Source organism: Paramisgurnus dabryanus, chromosome 7 (assembly GCF_030506205.2).
Source record: "Paramisgurnus dabryanus chromosome 7, PD_genome_1.1, whole genome shotgun sequence".
Lineage (NCBI taxonomy): Eukaryota > Metazoa > Chordata > Actinopteri > Cypriniformes > Cobitidae > Paramisgurnus > Paramisgurnus dabryanus.
The window spans coordinates 6,814,641-6,830,520 of NC_133343.1; the positions used below are offsets into that span (position 1 = coordinate 6,814,641).

At 35.6% G+C, this 15,880-nt stretch overlaps 2 protein-coding genes across 5 annotated transcripts; both read left to right on the forward strand.

The window, feature by feature from the left end:
• The first annotated feature begins 52 nt into the window (after window positions 1-52).
• Window positions 53-6,241, forward strand: rgn (regucalcin). Of its 4 annotated transcripts, none has more exons than XM_065293686.2 (7): window positions 53-281; window positions 1,433-1,600; window positions 3,780-3,962; window positions 4,623-4,838; window positions 4,924-5,055; window positions 5,247-5,401; window positions 5,486-6,241. In XM_065293686.2, the coding sequence occupies exons 1-7, from the start codon at window positions 275-277 to the stop codon at window positions 5,534-5,536; spliced, it is 912 nt and encodes a 303-aa protein (XP_065149758.1). In that variant the 5' UTR covers window positions 53-274; the 3' UTR covers window positions 5,537-6,241. The 4 variants fall into 4 exon arrangements, with proteins under 4 accessions (XP_065149758.1, XP_065149760.1, XP_073671446.1 ...); XM_065293688.2 differs by having other exon boundaries at window positions 53-267; XM_073815345.1 differs by having other exon boundaries at window positions 53-227; window positions 1,431-1,600.
• A 1,706-nt stretch (window positions 6,242-7,947) lies between these two features.
• On the forward strand, window positions 7,948-14,651 carry LOC135783303 (PI-PLC X domain-containing protein 1-like). Its single transcript, XM_065293993.2, has 7 exons — window positions 7,948-8,215; window positions 11,067-11,185; window positions 11,419-11,552; window positions 11,623-11,745; window positions 11,875-12,036; window positions 13,414-13,588; window positions 14,208-14,651. The coding sequence occupies exons 2-7, from the start codon at window positions 11,098-11,100 to the stop codon at window positions 14,444-14,446; spliced, it is 921 nt and encodes a 306-aa protein (XP_065150065.1). The 5' UTR covers window positions 7,948-8,215; window positions 11,067-11,097; the 3' UTR covers window positions 14,447-14,651.
• The last annotated feature ends 1,229 nt before the right edge of the window (window positions 14,652-15,880 follow it).

The following is a 15,880-nucleotide window of genomic DNA, read 5'->3' on the forward strand; positions in this document are numbered from 1 at the left end:
TATATAAATCCGAGGGTAAATAAGGTATCATAAGTTTTCCCACAACCATGCTTTGCTCCCATGGGTCAAACTCCTCTCATGTGAACTTGTATGCTGATTTGGCTGGCTTGATGTATGCGTGTTTGTGTTAGGACAGAGGGCGCACTGCTGCACTCAGACCAGTTTCACATACTGTAGGAAATTTTTACAACTTGGAGAGTATTTGCAAGGACAACGATCAGAAAGGAAAAGAACTGCAAAGGTACGACAACACCGAAGTCTGAATCTGTAAGCTATGTTAGGTACGCACTTGTTGTGTATTTATAAAGATGCGTGCGCTCTTTTTCATCTAACGTAGTCACATGATAGTGCACGTCAACGCCTCGAAACACGAGACTGTTGTGCAAGTTCACTGCACTGTAATAACATTTTAAAACGGAAAGTATTGTTTTGTTGGTGATTCTTTTTAAGCTTATTTATATCAAGTCAAACGGGGTTCACAGTGCATTGTTGTGCTGTAAAATCGGTATCGCCGTGTTTCATAATACGAGAATCGATAACACTTTAAAATGCACAGATGACACTTAATTCGCAAGGCTTATATTATAAGTTTACGCAATGCAAATTTGTGATTGTGTAATGATGCATGTCTAACGACCAGCATTTTGTTTATTTAATCAGAATAAAAGCAGTGAACTCTTATCAGTGGACAAATCAGTGATTCGACACGCTCTCGCGGTACTGTGATGTCATACGCTGATTGATCTGCGCAGCGCTACCTGAAGATCCAAAACACGCCTGTTGATTTGAAAATTTAAAGATTAAATGCACTGTACAATGGGTTAAAACGAACAAGCATTTTGGGTTGATACAAGCATAGTTTGAATTACAACCCAACAGGTTGGTCCAGCGCTGGGTTAAAAATATAGCCTTATGAAAATTAACCATGTTTTTGTGGTATAGTAACCATGTTTTTTTGGTGTATTGATTATTATTAGCAAACCGTTGTTTTAGTACAGTAACCATGAGGTAACTGTGGTTTTTGGAACCATATTTTTTTGTGGTCCCTGACTTTAGGCCTACTATAGTAAACCATGTTTTTTAACTGTAATAAAAGCATGGTTAATTTTCGTAAGGGTAACTCAGCATTTTTAAGAGTAAAGCTTTTTTATGAATATTAGTCTTAAGAGTATCTATAAACAAGGGTTGCAAAATATTTATGACAAAATATTTAGATAAAGCATTTAAAACTTAAAGCCTCTCACTTCCACCAATGCACATCAGATTTTTATGTTAACATTATGCTTATTTTAAAGAGGAGCTGCCGTTTCGTATGTCCCGCCCTAGCAAATTATGTCTTCGCATCAAACAAGTCTGCGCATTTCATGCCACTGAACTTTGTAAGAACGTACAGGTTAATTCAGGACATGAACTCCTCAACTGTATTCCACAGGTGCCATGTCATCCATTAAAGTGCAGTGTGTGATCAAAGAAAAGAATGAAATTGGTGAGAGTCCCGTCTGGGAGGAGAAGGACTCATCTTTGGTGTACGTTGACATTACGGGTCAAAAAGTCAGCCGGTGGAGCTCTCTGACTGGTCAGCTAGACAGTATTGCTACCGGTAAGCCATTAAGATATAATGTGTTCCGGTAGGACACTGAATGTCATCGGTTTACATCCCATGCTGATTAAATGTATATCTTGAGTGCACAGTGAGTCACTTTAAATAAAAGTGTCTGTAACATGAATTTACAGTAAGACATCAGAGTTACATTGAAAACATGTAGTCAATGTTTTAAAGGGACACTCCACTTTTTTTAAAATATGCTCATTTTCCAGCTCCCCTGGAGTTAAACATTTGATTTTTACCTTTTTGGAATCCATTCAGCAGATCTCCGTTTCTGGCGCTACCACTTTTAGCATAGCTTAGCACAATCCATTGAATCTGATTAGACCATTAGCATCACACTAAAAAATAACCAAAGAGTTTCCATATTTTTTCTATTTAAAACTTGAATCTTCTATAGATGGATTTCAGTCATGTGACCTTTTACGTCATGCCGCCATCTTGAGGACCTACGGAGTACCAGTAGGTTATTGACAAGCATTGGCTACCTTGTTACGATTTACAGATTTCTTATCTTTTACTGTCTATGATTCTTACGGATACAGTAAATGGCTACGAAAGACAACATGTTGCATCTCTACTGTCATGAAAATAAACGCTACTTTAAAAAAATATATCTTGGTTAGGGTGTGATGCCTACTCGATCCCTGATGCGTTCTTCCAGCCGCTGTCCGCTGCTACCGAACTACCACTATTTGACAACATAAGAAGCCGTGACACAAAATGAAACTTTGCTCGAAGTATCACCTGGATCTCTACACATGAACGCGGAGTTTACTAAAAATAAAAGCCGTTTCTCAAAACCAAGTACGCTGAACTCGGACTTGTGTCCTTCGTAGTTCGAACTTGTAAGTTCAGACTCGGAAGAACGAACTCCTGACGCGAAATGCATTCTGGGAAACTTCGCTGTCATAAGTCCACACAAGTCTCCTCTGATGCATCCTCGATAAAATGGGCGGATCAAGAACACATCCGGGGATTTTATGTGAACTTGGGCTTGATGCGAACTTTGAATTGGAACAGTACTTGGGCCGCGACTGATGACGTTTCACAAGTCCGCAAGAACACAAGTACAGACAAGAACGCATATTGAGAAACGGCTAAAGGTTTTGTACAACTGACTTTGGCTGTTATGATGTCCGCTCGTCATCTCTGCCAGACGTAAATAATCGATTTCCTAATGTGAATTAATGAATCTCATATGAGGCTTCTTTTTCAACTAGAAGGTCAATATTGTTTTTCACTTGCGACAAAGCAACAAATTATCCGTGCATTTTTATGGAACTATGCTTTAGGAGATATCAATCTTTAGTCTCCTACCTCCTTACGTTGCAATTGGAGATCGATACATCTTGACTGGGAAGAAGCCGGCGAGCGGACGCCAAATCATCCAAAGTCAGTTGTTCAAAACCTTCTTTTTAGTTAACTCTGTGTTCACAAAGAATGTTCTCAATGCTCGAGTTCACATGTAGAGACACAGGCGATACTTCGAGCAAAATATCATGTTGTGTTGAGCCTTCTTAGTGTTGTTAAAATAGCGATTTTGATGCTCACAGCATATTGAAAGCATAGCTTCAAGTTCTTTTGCGACCACTTCAGGTCCTCAAAATGGCGGAAGACAAGTGAGTGACGTCAGCTGATATCCATGTATAGTTAAATTGTGTACAGGAAATTAAATGTTGCGATTTTCTAAGCAGATATGACTAGGAACTATACTATCATTCTGGCGTAATAATCAAGGACTTTGCTGCTGTAACATGGCTGCAGCAGGCGCAATGATATTACGCAGCACCTGAAAATATTCCCCCGCTATTGAAAGTAACCAAGGGGACTATTTTCGGGCAGTGCTTAATATGACTACGCCTGCTGCAGCCATGTTACAGTAGCAATGTGCGATGCTAATGGTCTAATCAGATTCAATGGATTATGCTAAGCTATGCTAAATGTGGTACCACCATACCCCTATATCAGCTGAATGGATTCCAAATGGATTCTGGAAAATGAGCATAATTTCAAAAAAAGTGGAGTGTCCCTTTAAGTTGAAAGCTCCAGTTTAGCATATTGCATTTTGTGGCATTCTCATCCATTTATATTTATACAGTATTTATCTTGTGCACCATGCATTTATTGTAATGCTGAGAAGTTCAGAGAGGTTTTTTTCACATGTTCACAGAGAATCTTGTGGGATCTGTGGTCCCGCGGAAGGGAGGTGGTTACGTCATAGCGGAGGGAACTCGGTTTTCGTTTGTTGACTGGGTCAAGCGCTCCTTTTCAACAGTCGCTCACCTCGACAAGGAAAAGCCAAACACCCGCTTCAATGATGGAAAGGTAGATCCAGCTGGGAGGTTTTTTGCTGGTATGTATGGAAAACAATTTTGAGTTTTTATTAGCATATTTAAATGTTTTACTCACCTTCATTATGTTTACGAACAAGAAATTATATAAGTTAAGCTAGTTAAGTGTATGGTTATTTATATTTGTGATATATCTTTTCTTCACATCTTTTTCTTTCATCTGTTTTAAACTTTGAACTAAATTTTCTCACTGTAAATTTTATTCAGTGGAAATTTCAAAAATGTATTCTTTTAGTGCTGTCAAACGATTAATCGCGATTAATCGCTTACAAAATAAAAGTTTGTGTTTGCATAATCGAGAGTATTTACAGTGTGTATATATATATACAATAGATATAAACAAATACTGTACCTTGTCGAAAATAAAATGTTTTGGTTTGCTTAAGGCAAGGAGAGAATTCAAGGACCTGTAGTAATTGCATTTTTGTACAGGCGTTTGGACAAGGCTGTTTCCATTAGAAAGATGGATTGCCATAAAAACTTGTAATTGGCAGGGAAGCGATTTTCTCTTAATTGACGAGATAACTTGTCAATGGGGGGAAAAGACTTAAATACATGAATGTGTGTATTTATATAAATATATAAAGGTTATACTTTTTTGTATTTTCAGCCCTTAATTCTTATAATAAACCCAATATCTCCATCTGCCCTTCTCTGTCCAGGTACCATGGGATTGGAACTGCGACCCGCCGTGGTGGAGAGAAAACAGGGGTCGCTTTACTCGCTCCATCCTGACCACTCTGTCGTTCATCATTTTGACCAGGTGGACATCTCCAACGGTTTGGACTGGTCCCTAGATCACCGCGTCTTTTACTACATCGACAGCCTGGCGTACAAGGTGGAGGCCTTTGACTACAACATCCAGACTGGCGGCCTGTGTGAGTTTGTTTTTGGGCGACGTGTAAAACCGAGTCTGCGTTGTAAAATTGATCTACTTACACTTTATGTATTTGTGTTACCAAGCTAACCGCAGAGTGGTTTACAAGGTAGAGGAAGATGATGGCATACCAGACGGTATGTGCATAGATGCAGAGGGCAAACTGTGGGTCGCCTGCTACAATGGAGGAAGAGTTTTACGCATTGACCCACAAACAGGTGCGTGAGCGCATTTCCAAAATCTATTTGTATACCCTCTTTATATTTTTTGATAATTAAAATCCTTTTAATAACATTTGTGATTTGCTTCTTCTTATAAGTAATATAGGTATGAATGTACGCAAATAATTAGAAGAAAATGTACATTTTGATTGACTTTTGATCACTAATTTAATGGACTTTTCTTTCAGGCACCCAACTCCAAAAAGTCAAACTGCCAGTGCAGAAAACCACCTCATGCTGTTTTGGTGGGAAGGACTACAGTGATCTGTATGTCACCTCAGCATATAAAGGCATGGATGAAAATGCACTGCCCAAAGAGCCTGAGGCTGGCTGCATATTTAAGGTAACATCATTATAAGGTACAACATACTGTATTTAGGGTGACATCACTTCTGAAACACAATATCTTTTATTCTCACCACAACAGGTTACGGGTTTAGGAGTGAAGGGCATTCCACCATACTCATATACTGGATGAAAACCAAGTCGATGATGTTAATTGAACCATTACAGTTATCTAACAAGCACAATATTGCATATTTTTGAATTTTTCTAAACCTGCTATCAGGGACATAAGTTCAAACTGGGAGAGGTTTTTAAATGGTATAAATTACTAATCAACTTATTACTAATGGCGTTAGTGATCTTCATTATTGATGTAAAACAAATACATTTCTAATTTACATGAACCACTTTCTGTGAACTAAAATATTAGGAACTTATTGTGACTGATTAATTTTAGCTAGAGATCATAGATCATACTCCACACTTTTTTAGTGATATCAATGTGATGCTGCTGAAGAGGAAATAAGAAATCAAACACTGTAAAAATGACAGACTTATTAATGATGCTGCTATAAAAATGATGATAATGATTATTATATTTTTATTATGTTCTGTTTTTTACATTGCTTTAAAGTCAACATGAAACATTTAATGTATTATATATATATATATATATATATATATATATATATATATATATATATATATATATATATATATATATATATATATATATATATATATATATAATTATTATTTTTTTTTTTTTTTTTTGCATTGATGTGAAGGAGCTGTTATTGCCAAGTGTGCTCTGATTTTTGGCTGCATAAGCTTCCAAACAACATATAACAAAAATAAAATAAAAGTCTATATATGAAATAAAAGGCATGAAAACACACACTGTAAAAAATTATGTGTTAATTTTTTACACATTGTCTGTGTCATGCCATGAAACGCATTATTTCATGTAAAAATAAATGAATTATTGAAAAAAAAGGATTATAAAAAGTGGGTGTTACATACCAGGATTAAAGGAATTACCTCAACCTAGACAAATGAATACATACCTATCTTTTTTCAATGCGTGCACTGTACAGGGTGTTGTGAATGTGTTAGCATTTAGCCTAGCCCCATTCTTTCCTATGGTACCAAACAGGGAAGCCACCAAACACTTTCGTGTTTTCCCTATTTAAATACTGTTACATGAGGAGTTATATCAGTAAGTATGGTGCCACAAAATAAAACTTTTTTTTGGTACCATAGGAATGAATGGGGCTAGGCTAAATGCTAACACATTCACAACACGCTGTACAGTGCACGCATTGAAAAAAGATAGGTATGTATTAATTCGTCTAGGTTGAGGTAATAACATAGTTTAATATGGCAAAAGTGTAGACTATTCCTTTAAGTCATATAAGTTGAATTTTTTTAATGTTAGAAGGATTTGTGACATCACCTGAAAAGGAAAGTTAATTCAGAGTGGGTGTTTATATGCACGGAAATCAGGTGTCATGTTGACTTTAAAGATGATATGAGAAAGCAAGAATAAGTGCATAGGTGGAAGAGAATAATTCATTTTTTTATTTACTGTACTGTATACCATAACCTGAAATAAAAGTTTGAAAATCACTAAATTAACTTTTCTGAATGGACATAAAAGAGCTTTCTAAATTGAACTTTTGTCAAATTGATAATTGTGCAATTAAAAAATATTAAACATTTTTAATCTCTAAATATGCTGGATATGTTGTTTTGTTATTTCTCCACTTGAATTAATAATTTGGTACATTCATATAACGCTTTTTTGCAGCACTCAAGCGCTGTACAAATGAAAGGGGGAATCTTCTCAACCACCACCAATGTGCAGCATCCACCTGGCAGCCATATTGCACCAGAACACACACCAGCTTATTAGTGGAGAGGAGACAGAGCGATATAGCCAATTAATATATATGGGGATGATTAATAGGCCAACGGGCAAGTTTGGCCAGGGCACACCCCTTATCTTTTTCAAAAGACATCCTGGGATTATTAATGACCACAGAGAGTCAGGACCTCGGTTTAACGTCTCATCCGAATGACAGTACTTTTTGACCCTATGTGTACCCATCACTATACTGGGATGTTAGGACCCCCAGTGTGAGCACCCCCTGCTGGTCTCACTAACACATCTACCAGCAGCAACCTGGTTTTCCCAGGTGGTCTCCCATCAAAGTACTGACCAGGCTCAGCCCTGCTTAGCTTCAGTGGGTAAGCTGTCTTGGGCCATAGGGTGATATGGCTGCTGGCTATCTCTCCAATTGAAGAAATAGTTCACCCAAAAAATCAAATTCTGTCATCATTTACTAACCTTTATGTTGTTCTAAACCTGTATGAGTTTCTTTAAAGGGGTAGTTTAGCCAAAACGTTTAACCATTGACTTCTATAGTAGGAAAAACAAATACAATGGAATTCAATGGGTAGGGTACAGTCAACTGTGTGCTTATCTATATCTACTAGGGATGGGGAATCGAGCGGTGCCCAGTGAACCGATTCCTTTGAACCGTTAGCATGCCTGCTTAACGATTCCGCTTATCGGTTCCGCTCGTTGCAAATGTGTCATGACGTCACACACACACACGCTGTGTTGTTTTGGTTTTGGTTTAGAACGCAGCAAACATTGCATCGAGGCAGAACGATCCAAAGTTTCGTTACAATTAGTGGTGGGCAGAGCGAGGCTTTGTGAAACACTGAAACAGTTGAATCAATAACTTATATTTCACGCGAAAATACGACAATACCGTCGCGTGTTTGATACACTATTGCAAAACAAACAACACAGCGAGTCAAGCACCAGCGGAGCTAACGGGACGACATCTATTTAATGCCGAAGGTAATGTGTTAATGTTAATGTGAGCGCCATTTCATTATGTAAACTTTTACTATACGGATAATCTCCGTTGTCATTGTCCATCAAATTGAGTCTGGCTGGCTCTCACACTGGCTCAGAGGCTGCAGAAAGTATCTCTCGTGCATCTCTAGAATTCGTTTACAGAGGCAGGGAGGAATAAAATGACCGAGGCGAGGATAAACAAATCTCACCGAGCAGCAGAGGCGGACACTACTTAAGTATTTTCTACTTAAAAGTACATTTTCAAGTATTAATATTTTATCAGTTTTTTTTTTTTTTTTTTTTTTTTGAAAACATAGATTACAAAGCATATTATCAATTTGTAGGGCTGGGTATCGATTCAGATGTTCCAGATCGATTCGATTCGATTCTCGATTAAATTAAGTCTTGCTTGTGAAATCTAAAATGCTTCCATTCCTCCGTTCAATGTTTGCGGAAATAAATATGAACAAAAAAATCGATTCTGCTCTTTGAGAATCGATTTTTAGTCAACCACGTTTAAAAAAACGATTAATCGAAAAATCTTTTTTTTGCCCAGCCCTAATAATTTGAACTCCACTACATTTCATAATTTCAAGTTTTGGGTTTATATTTCATATTTAAGTACATTAAAAATCTAGTAATGTTTTTTACTTTTACTTAAGTAAAAAGTACTTTTGTACTCAAGAAAAGTAAAAGTACACAATTTTTATGTAATTATGTATTAAATCAATTTTAATGTGCAATATAAAAGGAATACACAGCATGATTCTATGCTTTAGAATGAAGTGAAAAATTTTTAGTAAAGTAAATGTTTTCCCAAGACAACCCCTCTGATAAAGCACAGATGCTTAGAAAATGAAACAAAAATACTCAAGTAGTGTCCAACTCTGCCGAGCAGTGACTAAGTCTGTGTTAAAGGGTTTCCAACCGTTTGCCACAGTAGATGCCTCTGCATTTCGGTAGGTTAATTTGCTGTATTTGTTGTATTTTGTCCAGCATCATGTCTTTTCAAAAGAAAATAACAAATGCATGCATAACCAAAAGTTGCATGTTTTATGTCAGTCTAGTTCTGTTTTTTTCAGTCCTATCACATATTTACTGGTTGAGAAACACAGCCCTAGGCTATAGGACTTTACTTTAAGAAGTAGCTCGCCTACTTTTAAGTTTGTTCTGAGGTTGCTACACATAATTTGTGTATACTCTGTGTCTTCTGAACAGATATTAAAGCGAGTTAATACAAAATAAAATTTGTACTTATTCCCTCACCAAATGAGAATCGATAAGAAAACCGATAAGGAATCGGATCGATAAGCAACATCGATAATGGAATCGGAATCGTTAAATTCTTATAAATTCGCATCCCTTATATCTACCATAATATTTCCATATATACAATACTTCCATAATATTTGTTTTCCTACTATGGAAGACAATGGTTACAATCTGCTGTGTGCTTATCTTTATTTATCAAAATATCTTCTTTTGTGTTCATCAGAAAAAAGAAATTCATACAGCCTTTGAACAACATCAGGATGAGAAAATTATGACAGATTTTTCATTTTGAGTGAACTATCCCTTTAAATTTTGAACACGAAGGAAGATATTTAAAAAAATGATGGTGCACAAAGTTGATGGTACCCATTGAGTTCCATAATAGAATAAAAACAAACACTATTAAAGTCAATGGGTACCGCCAACTGATATCAAAATATCTTTCTTTGTGTTCAACAGATTAAAAAAACTCAGATTTAGAAAAACATGACAGTGAGTGAATAATGAACAATTGTTTTTATTTTTGGTTAAACTATCCATTTAACTATAATGCCACAAACGGTTGATGATAAATAATATGCATATAAAATGACATTATACTATTTTGCATGCCTTTATTCTTTGAGGTGTTAACTGATACATCAGGGTTGTTTTTCATACTGAATTTCATGTCATTAAATGTAACTTAAGTGACTGCCTTGAACTAGCTGATTTAAGCATTTCCCTGCAAGGCTATAACTTTGCAAAACGGCAACATTTGCAAAATGCTTAAAAATGTAAGAGGAAGTAAATTAGCAGTGTTGTTAAAAAGCACAGATCTTCTCTCCAATGTTTGTGTGGACAAAGTCCTATTATATCCAGCGTTATTTTGATATGAATTAATATTTTTAAAAGGTTACAATAAAATGGGGTTTACGCTGTGGTGAATTAGCAGATTTCATTTTAACTTTTGCACTGAAATGATTCCTTTACAAACCTGTTTATAAGGCAGAGTTTCCCAAATTACAGTTTGCAAACCTTTAGTGCTTTGTGGAAGAATTGCAGGGGGTTTGTGAGTTTATTTAATATGTAAAAAAAATGTATTCAATCTAACATTCTAACAATAAAAACACTTACTAAATAAAATATATATTTTATTAGTTTAATATTTGTTTTATGTAACAATAAAATAAAATTACCAGATGAAGGTACAGTAACAGGTAATACCATTATGTAAAATGTCAATTTTAAACAAAAAAAACAAAACTTTTTGAAGTTACATGCAAATGTGCTATAAAGTTATTGAAATATATAACTTAAAATCTCAAGGTGTACTTCAAGTAAATAATTCAAGTCAAGGGGATTCGGCTGACAAAAACTTTGAAAACCCTGCTATAAGGAACTGAATTTTTTTTTTTTTTGGAGGGGCCCATCAAATATGCCTGAGTGATGCATAATGACCCTTCGAAAGGGTGTTGCTCTGCATATAAAAATGATGAACAGCTATTTTAATGCACAAAGAGGACACATACTACATGATCTGTTTCATGTAATCCACAGCTGTAATCCACATGCTTACATATTTCTTTTGTCTCTAAAGTGTCATTGATAAATTAAGAGAGAACCAAATTATGGGTGAAATAGAGAGTTTTTCGGATTGGATGTCTAACCTGAATGAGAAATTGACCAAAATCCCTTTGAGCCAGCTTGCTATTCCAGGTGAGTAATATAAATATCAATTTACAGACCAATGCAATTCCAATGTGCTGAATAGCTCTAAAAATAAAACATATATTGTTTCTAAGGATCATTTTATAAAACAAAAATGTAACTTATTTTAAAATCCACTGCATTGCATATAAACAAAATGTGATTTAAATTTACATTAGTTCAATTAAAAATATCACAAAAGTAAAAAAAATACTGTATGCATCAATGTTATTATTCTTCAGGTAGCCATGATGCCATGGCATACAACTTAGATGTGAACTCTTCAGTGCTGGAACCCCAAAAATTAAAGGCTTTGGACACTGTGTTATTAAGCATTATATTAAGGCCCATTGTCAAAAAATGGGGCACTGCTCAGGTAAAGTACCTATTAATATATACTTTAAGTAGGTCCAAGTCTGTGCTTATGTTTTAAAATGATTGTTCAGGAAAAGACCGTCTCTGAGCAACTCGATGCTGGGGTCCGATACTTTGACATGAGGGTTGCTGGGAAGCCAGATTCCAGTGATTTCTTCTTCTACCATGGACTATACACAACAATGACAGTCAAGGTAGATACACAACTTTCCTATCACTTTAATACTCTTTCAATTACTTCTTGATAGAATTAAGCTTGATAAATAGAAAGTGTACATATAGTTTAAAGCACTATGATGCCTAATAACTTGAAATTACTGTAGGAGGGAATGACAGAGTTGGAGACATGGTTAAAACAGCATTCAAAGGAGGTGGTGATTCTTGCTTTCTCACATTTTAAAGAAATGGCAGACAGTCAACACAATGACCTGACCAGCTTCCTCAAAGAGCACTTTAAAACCAAACTCTGTCCCAGGACTCAAGTGGTATGTATGATAAAAGCCTACAACTGAGGGAAATAAGTTGGACATTTAAATATGGTTTAAGCCAGTGGTCTCCAACATGGTGCCCACGGGCACCAGGTTGCCCGCACGGAGTCTGTGAGTTGCCCGCCGAAGCACATTTTACTAATAGCCTCAATTTTAATTTATTTATTACATGATTTTTATATTAACTTGGCTTCTTTTATGAATGTTAAAATTTTAAACAATGATAAAACATATCAACAAGTAAAATAAAATAAAATCAAAAAATAAAACAAAAATGTTTTAAGTAGACTATATCAAAAAAGTAGCCCTCCATTTTTGGGTGATTCTCACGAAAACTTGGTTTAAAAAATGTCAAGCATGAAAATGTAAAAATTGCTTAAATTTTTTTTCCCACCAGACATTGAAAAACAAAGTCTGGAGTAAATGGGAACATTAATTTAAACACTTGTACTTATCATTTAACACTTTTTGTAACATAATTAAAAAAATTAGTCCTAAAAAATCTCATTACCGCAACAGTCAGAAAACATCAACACTGACGTATTTTCAAAATGACATGACAAACCTGAAAGAAAATAATTTGGAGATTCTGCACATGCATTTAAACTCAAAGTATTATGCTTCTATTAATTAAATTAACATTTAATAAGCATCTGTTCCGGTAATGATAATCAAAATGTCGTGTAAGCATTCTGACAAGACAATATTTCAAATAACTGTAAAAAAAAATGATCTTACCTGGTAGCCATCTTGAAGTAACTGGTCCATGTGCTTGGTCACTCAAAATCAAACTTTATTAAAATTCTGTATGTGTGCTTAAACTGTTCTCAAAAAGTGTTGCGGAGGATGAGAACATCAGGCATGGACACATCATTTTCCTAGTTTTTCTTCATTATTATTATTATACATGAATATTCAGTAAATATTTTTTCTGTCATCTAAAGTAGTCTAGCAAAACATCCATTTATTTTTTTTCTAAATATTTTTGTGTTAATTTGATTAAATTACAACATAACGCATGTTCAAACACAGCCGGACACATTGCGGTAATGAGAATTTCAGCTGAAAATTAGATAAAATTGACAAATTATAAATTCTTATGTTGAAATCACACATTGTTCAAGGTAGAACACAGTATTGTGTTAATTCTGATGCTTTTTAATATTACTATATTACATATTTATAGCTAAAATCATTAGTGCCGTGGTGTTTCAATGGTTTCGTGAGAATCACCCTTTTATCGATTGTGGTAGCCCTTGCTCACAAAAAAGGTTGAAGACCCCTGGTTTAAGCTTTAATATTAATATCAGAAAATATTTCAAAAAGTGACGTTTCAGTCAGGACCTTTTAAAGCTTGTTGTCTCCTTTGTGAAGCCCTCACTCAAGGATTGCTGGGAAAATGGTCACCAGGTTATCTTGTCTTATGACAACAGTAGTGTCAATGACGATTCAGTTCTGTGGCCTCGGATCGAGTACTGGTGGGCTGATAACTCAGATCCCAAAGAAGTCATTTTATTCCTCAACAGCCAGAAACAAAAGGGCAGACCAGGTAAATTGCTTAAAATACCTTAAAATTAACATGGTGTGTTAAAGGGACAGTAAGTAGGATTTACCCCCATCTAGTGGTGAAATTGTATTTTGCATTCAAACGTATAGTGCTCTCTAGCGACCTGCTTTTCCAAATGCACGTTGTCACTACGGAAGCCATTATGTACTCGCTGATCTCCTTGTCTGTTTCAGCTGTTCACATGTTCTGAATGAAAACGCGTTGTGGAAACGCATTGGTAGGTTATTGCTTTTTGTCCCTCTCTGCTATTATAGTTTATCATGGCGGAACGACATGGAAGCCTCCTTGGACTTACCCGTTCCCAGTTAGTAAAGAAAAGAAAATCTAAGCTTACAAAGTAAAGTCAGATCACTGGCATTTATGAATAAAGACATTGATTTTGATTAATAAAACACTTAAAACCCTACTTACTGTCCCTTTAATTCTAATTGAAAAATATATAACTGCAGGAATACACTGTCAGAAAAAAGTACAAAACTGTACCTGTTTTGTTACTGAGGTGGTACCCTCAAAGGTTCCTTTTTGTAACTTTTTTGGTATGAAAGGTACAGTACACAAAGGTGCACAATAGGTACAGTGATAATGTTTGTTTGGTCTATAGAAGGACTTTTCGTGGCTGGTCTTAATTTGACCTATGATGGAAACGATATGCTGCTGTACCTCATGAAGTCTTTAAAGGAGAAGACCACGTCTGCTTACCCTCAGTTGCTTGACTGGGTAAAGGAGCAACATCAAGGTCCTGACAAAGAAAGCATCAACATCATTGCTGGAGATTTTGTTGGGATGAATAGCTTTGTTCAGGATGTCATTCAGCTTAACAGAGCTAAAAATGGTTCATGAAGATCCAACCGGCCAAGACTTAAGAGTCTGAATAAACAAAATGTAAATATGCCTGTCTAGTACCTATTTAACAGGACTTTATTAACATAATTAGGTTTATAAATCTTTGCTGACAGCTTACAACGGTAGCCACAGTTTTTGGTAAAATGCCAAGATTTAAAGCTTAGCATTTTGAATAAACTAAAACAATTTAGAATAAAAAAATCTGCACAAATACAACTGTGTGGTGGTTTTGTGTAGAATCTTTTCACAAAAATGCAAAATAATTATACACTTTCAGATGTGTCATGGGGTCTGCATTAGCAAGCATGGTACATTTTATCATCCTTCTACACATAAAAATGATAACATGAAACACAAATCAAATTTTTCGTATGGGTAGAAGCATTGTAAACAGTTTTGAGGAGTTATGTTGAAAGAGATCTTTTGGTCCCCCTTATTTTATATAACTTTTTTTAACAACATCGTTGATATTACTATAGAAATTTGTCTGGAATGAATGCAGGTAGAAGAAATGATGATTATGGCATTTGTTTAAATAGATTTAGCAAAAAGTCATACCCTAAAGAAAAGATCTCCTCTCCCAGCCTGTAAAGCAGGCTGGTTTTAGAGGGGTTTTAGATACTTTTTAGCTGGTCTGACAGAAAGCCCAACTAACCCACCAGCTTAACATTTACATTAAGTCATTTAGCAGACGCTTTTGTCCAAAGCAACTTACTAATAAGTTAACAATAGAAGCAAATAGAGAAACACAAGAACAGCAATACTTAAGTGCACTATAGAACTAGCTGCTTGACCGGGCTAAAAGGTTGCCTGGTCTTAGCTGGTTTAAGATGAAAGTGTTAGGGAATTTGATGAACGAACCCAGGCACAAACAGATATAGAAAAACACTGCAGACTTTATTAAACAAAACAGGAAAACAAGACCCACGAGTGGGCAAAACATTAACAGGAATGATAATATAACTAAGACGGATTAAACACTAAACTGGACAAGAGACATGACTATGCTATAACACTAAACTTGAGAACAATAAACTTGAGTGGTCTTAACAATGAAGTTTGAATTTGAAATTGAATATTCAATAAACTTGGCTTGACTAGACAGAATACTCACAAGCATGGAACAAAGCAAAATGAACGCATAGATATGTATGGCTGCGTCTGAAAACTCAAGGCAGTGACTCGTTGCCTCGCTGCGTCATAAGGAAATGACTTCGGAGGCTTGAAGGCAACTCAGAGAAAGGCTTTCGGACACACTTCAAAGGCAGCGTGTTTGAAATCTAAACAGAGAGCGCCTTTGTGATAACTAATCACATATTTGAAAACTACAATACTAATTTCTTGCTAGAAATGCAATTAAAAGGTGTAAAAAGTGAAAATCGACATTTATTTACACTAAATTTGTGCTCCAGCCGCTTTCTTGGCTGCCAT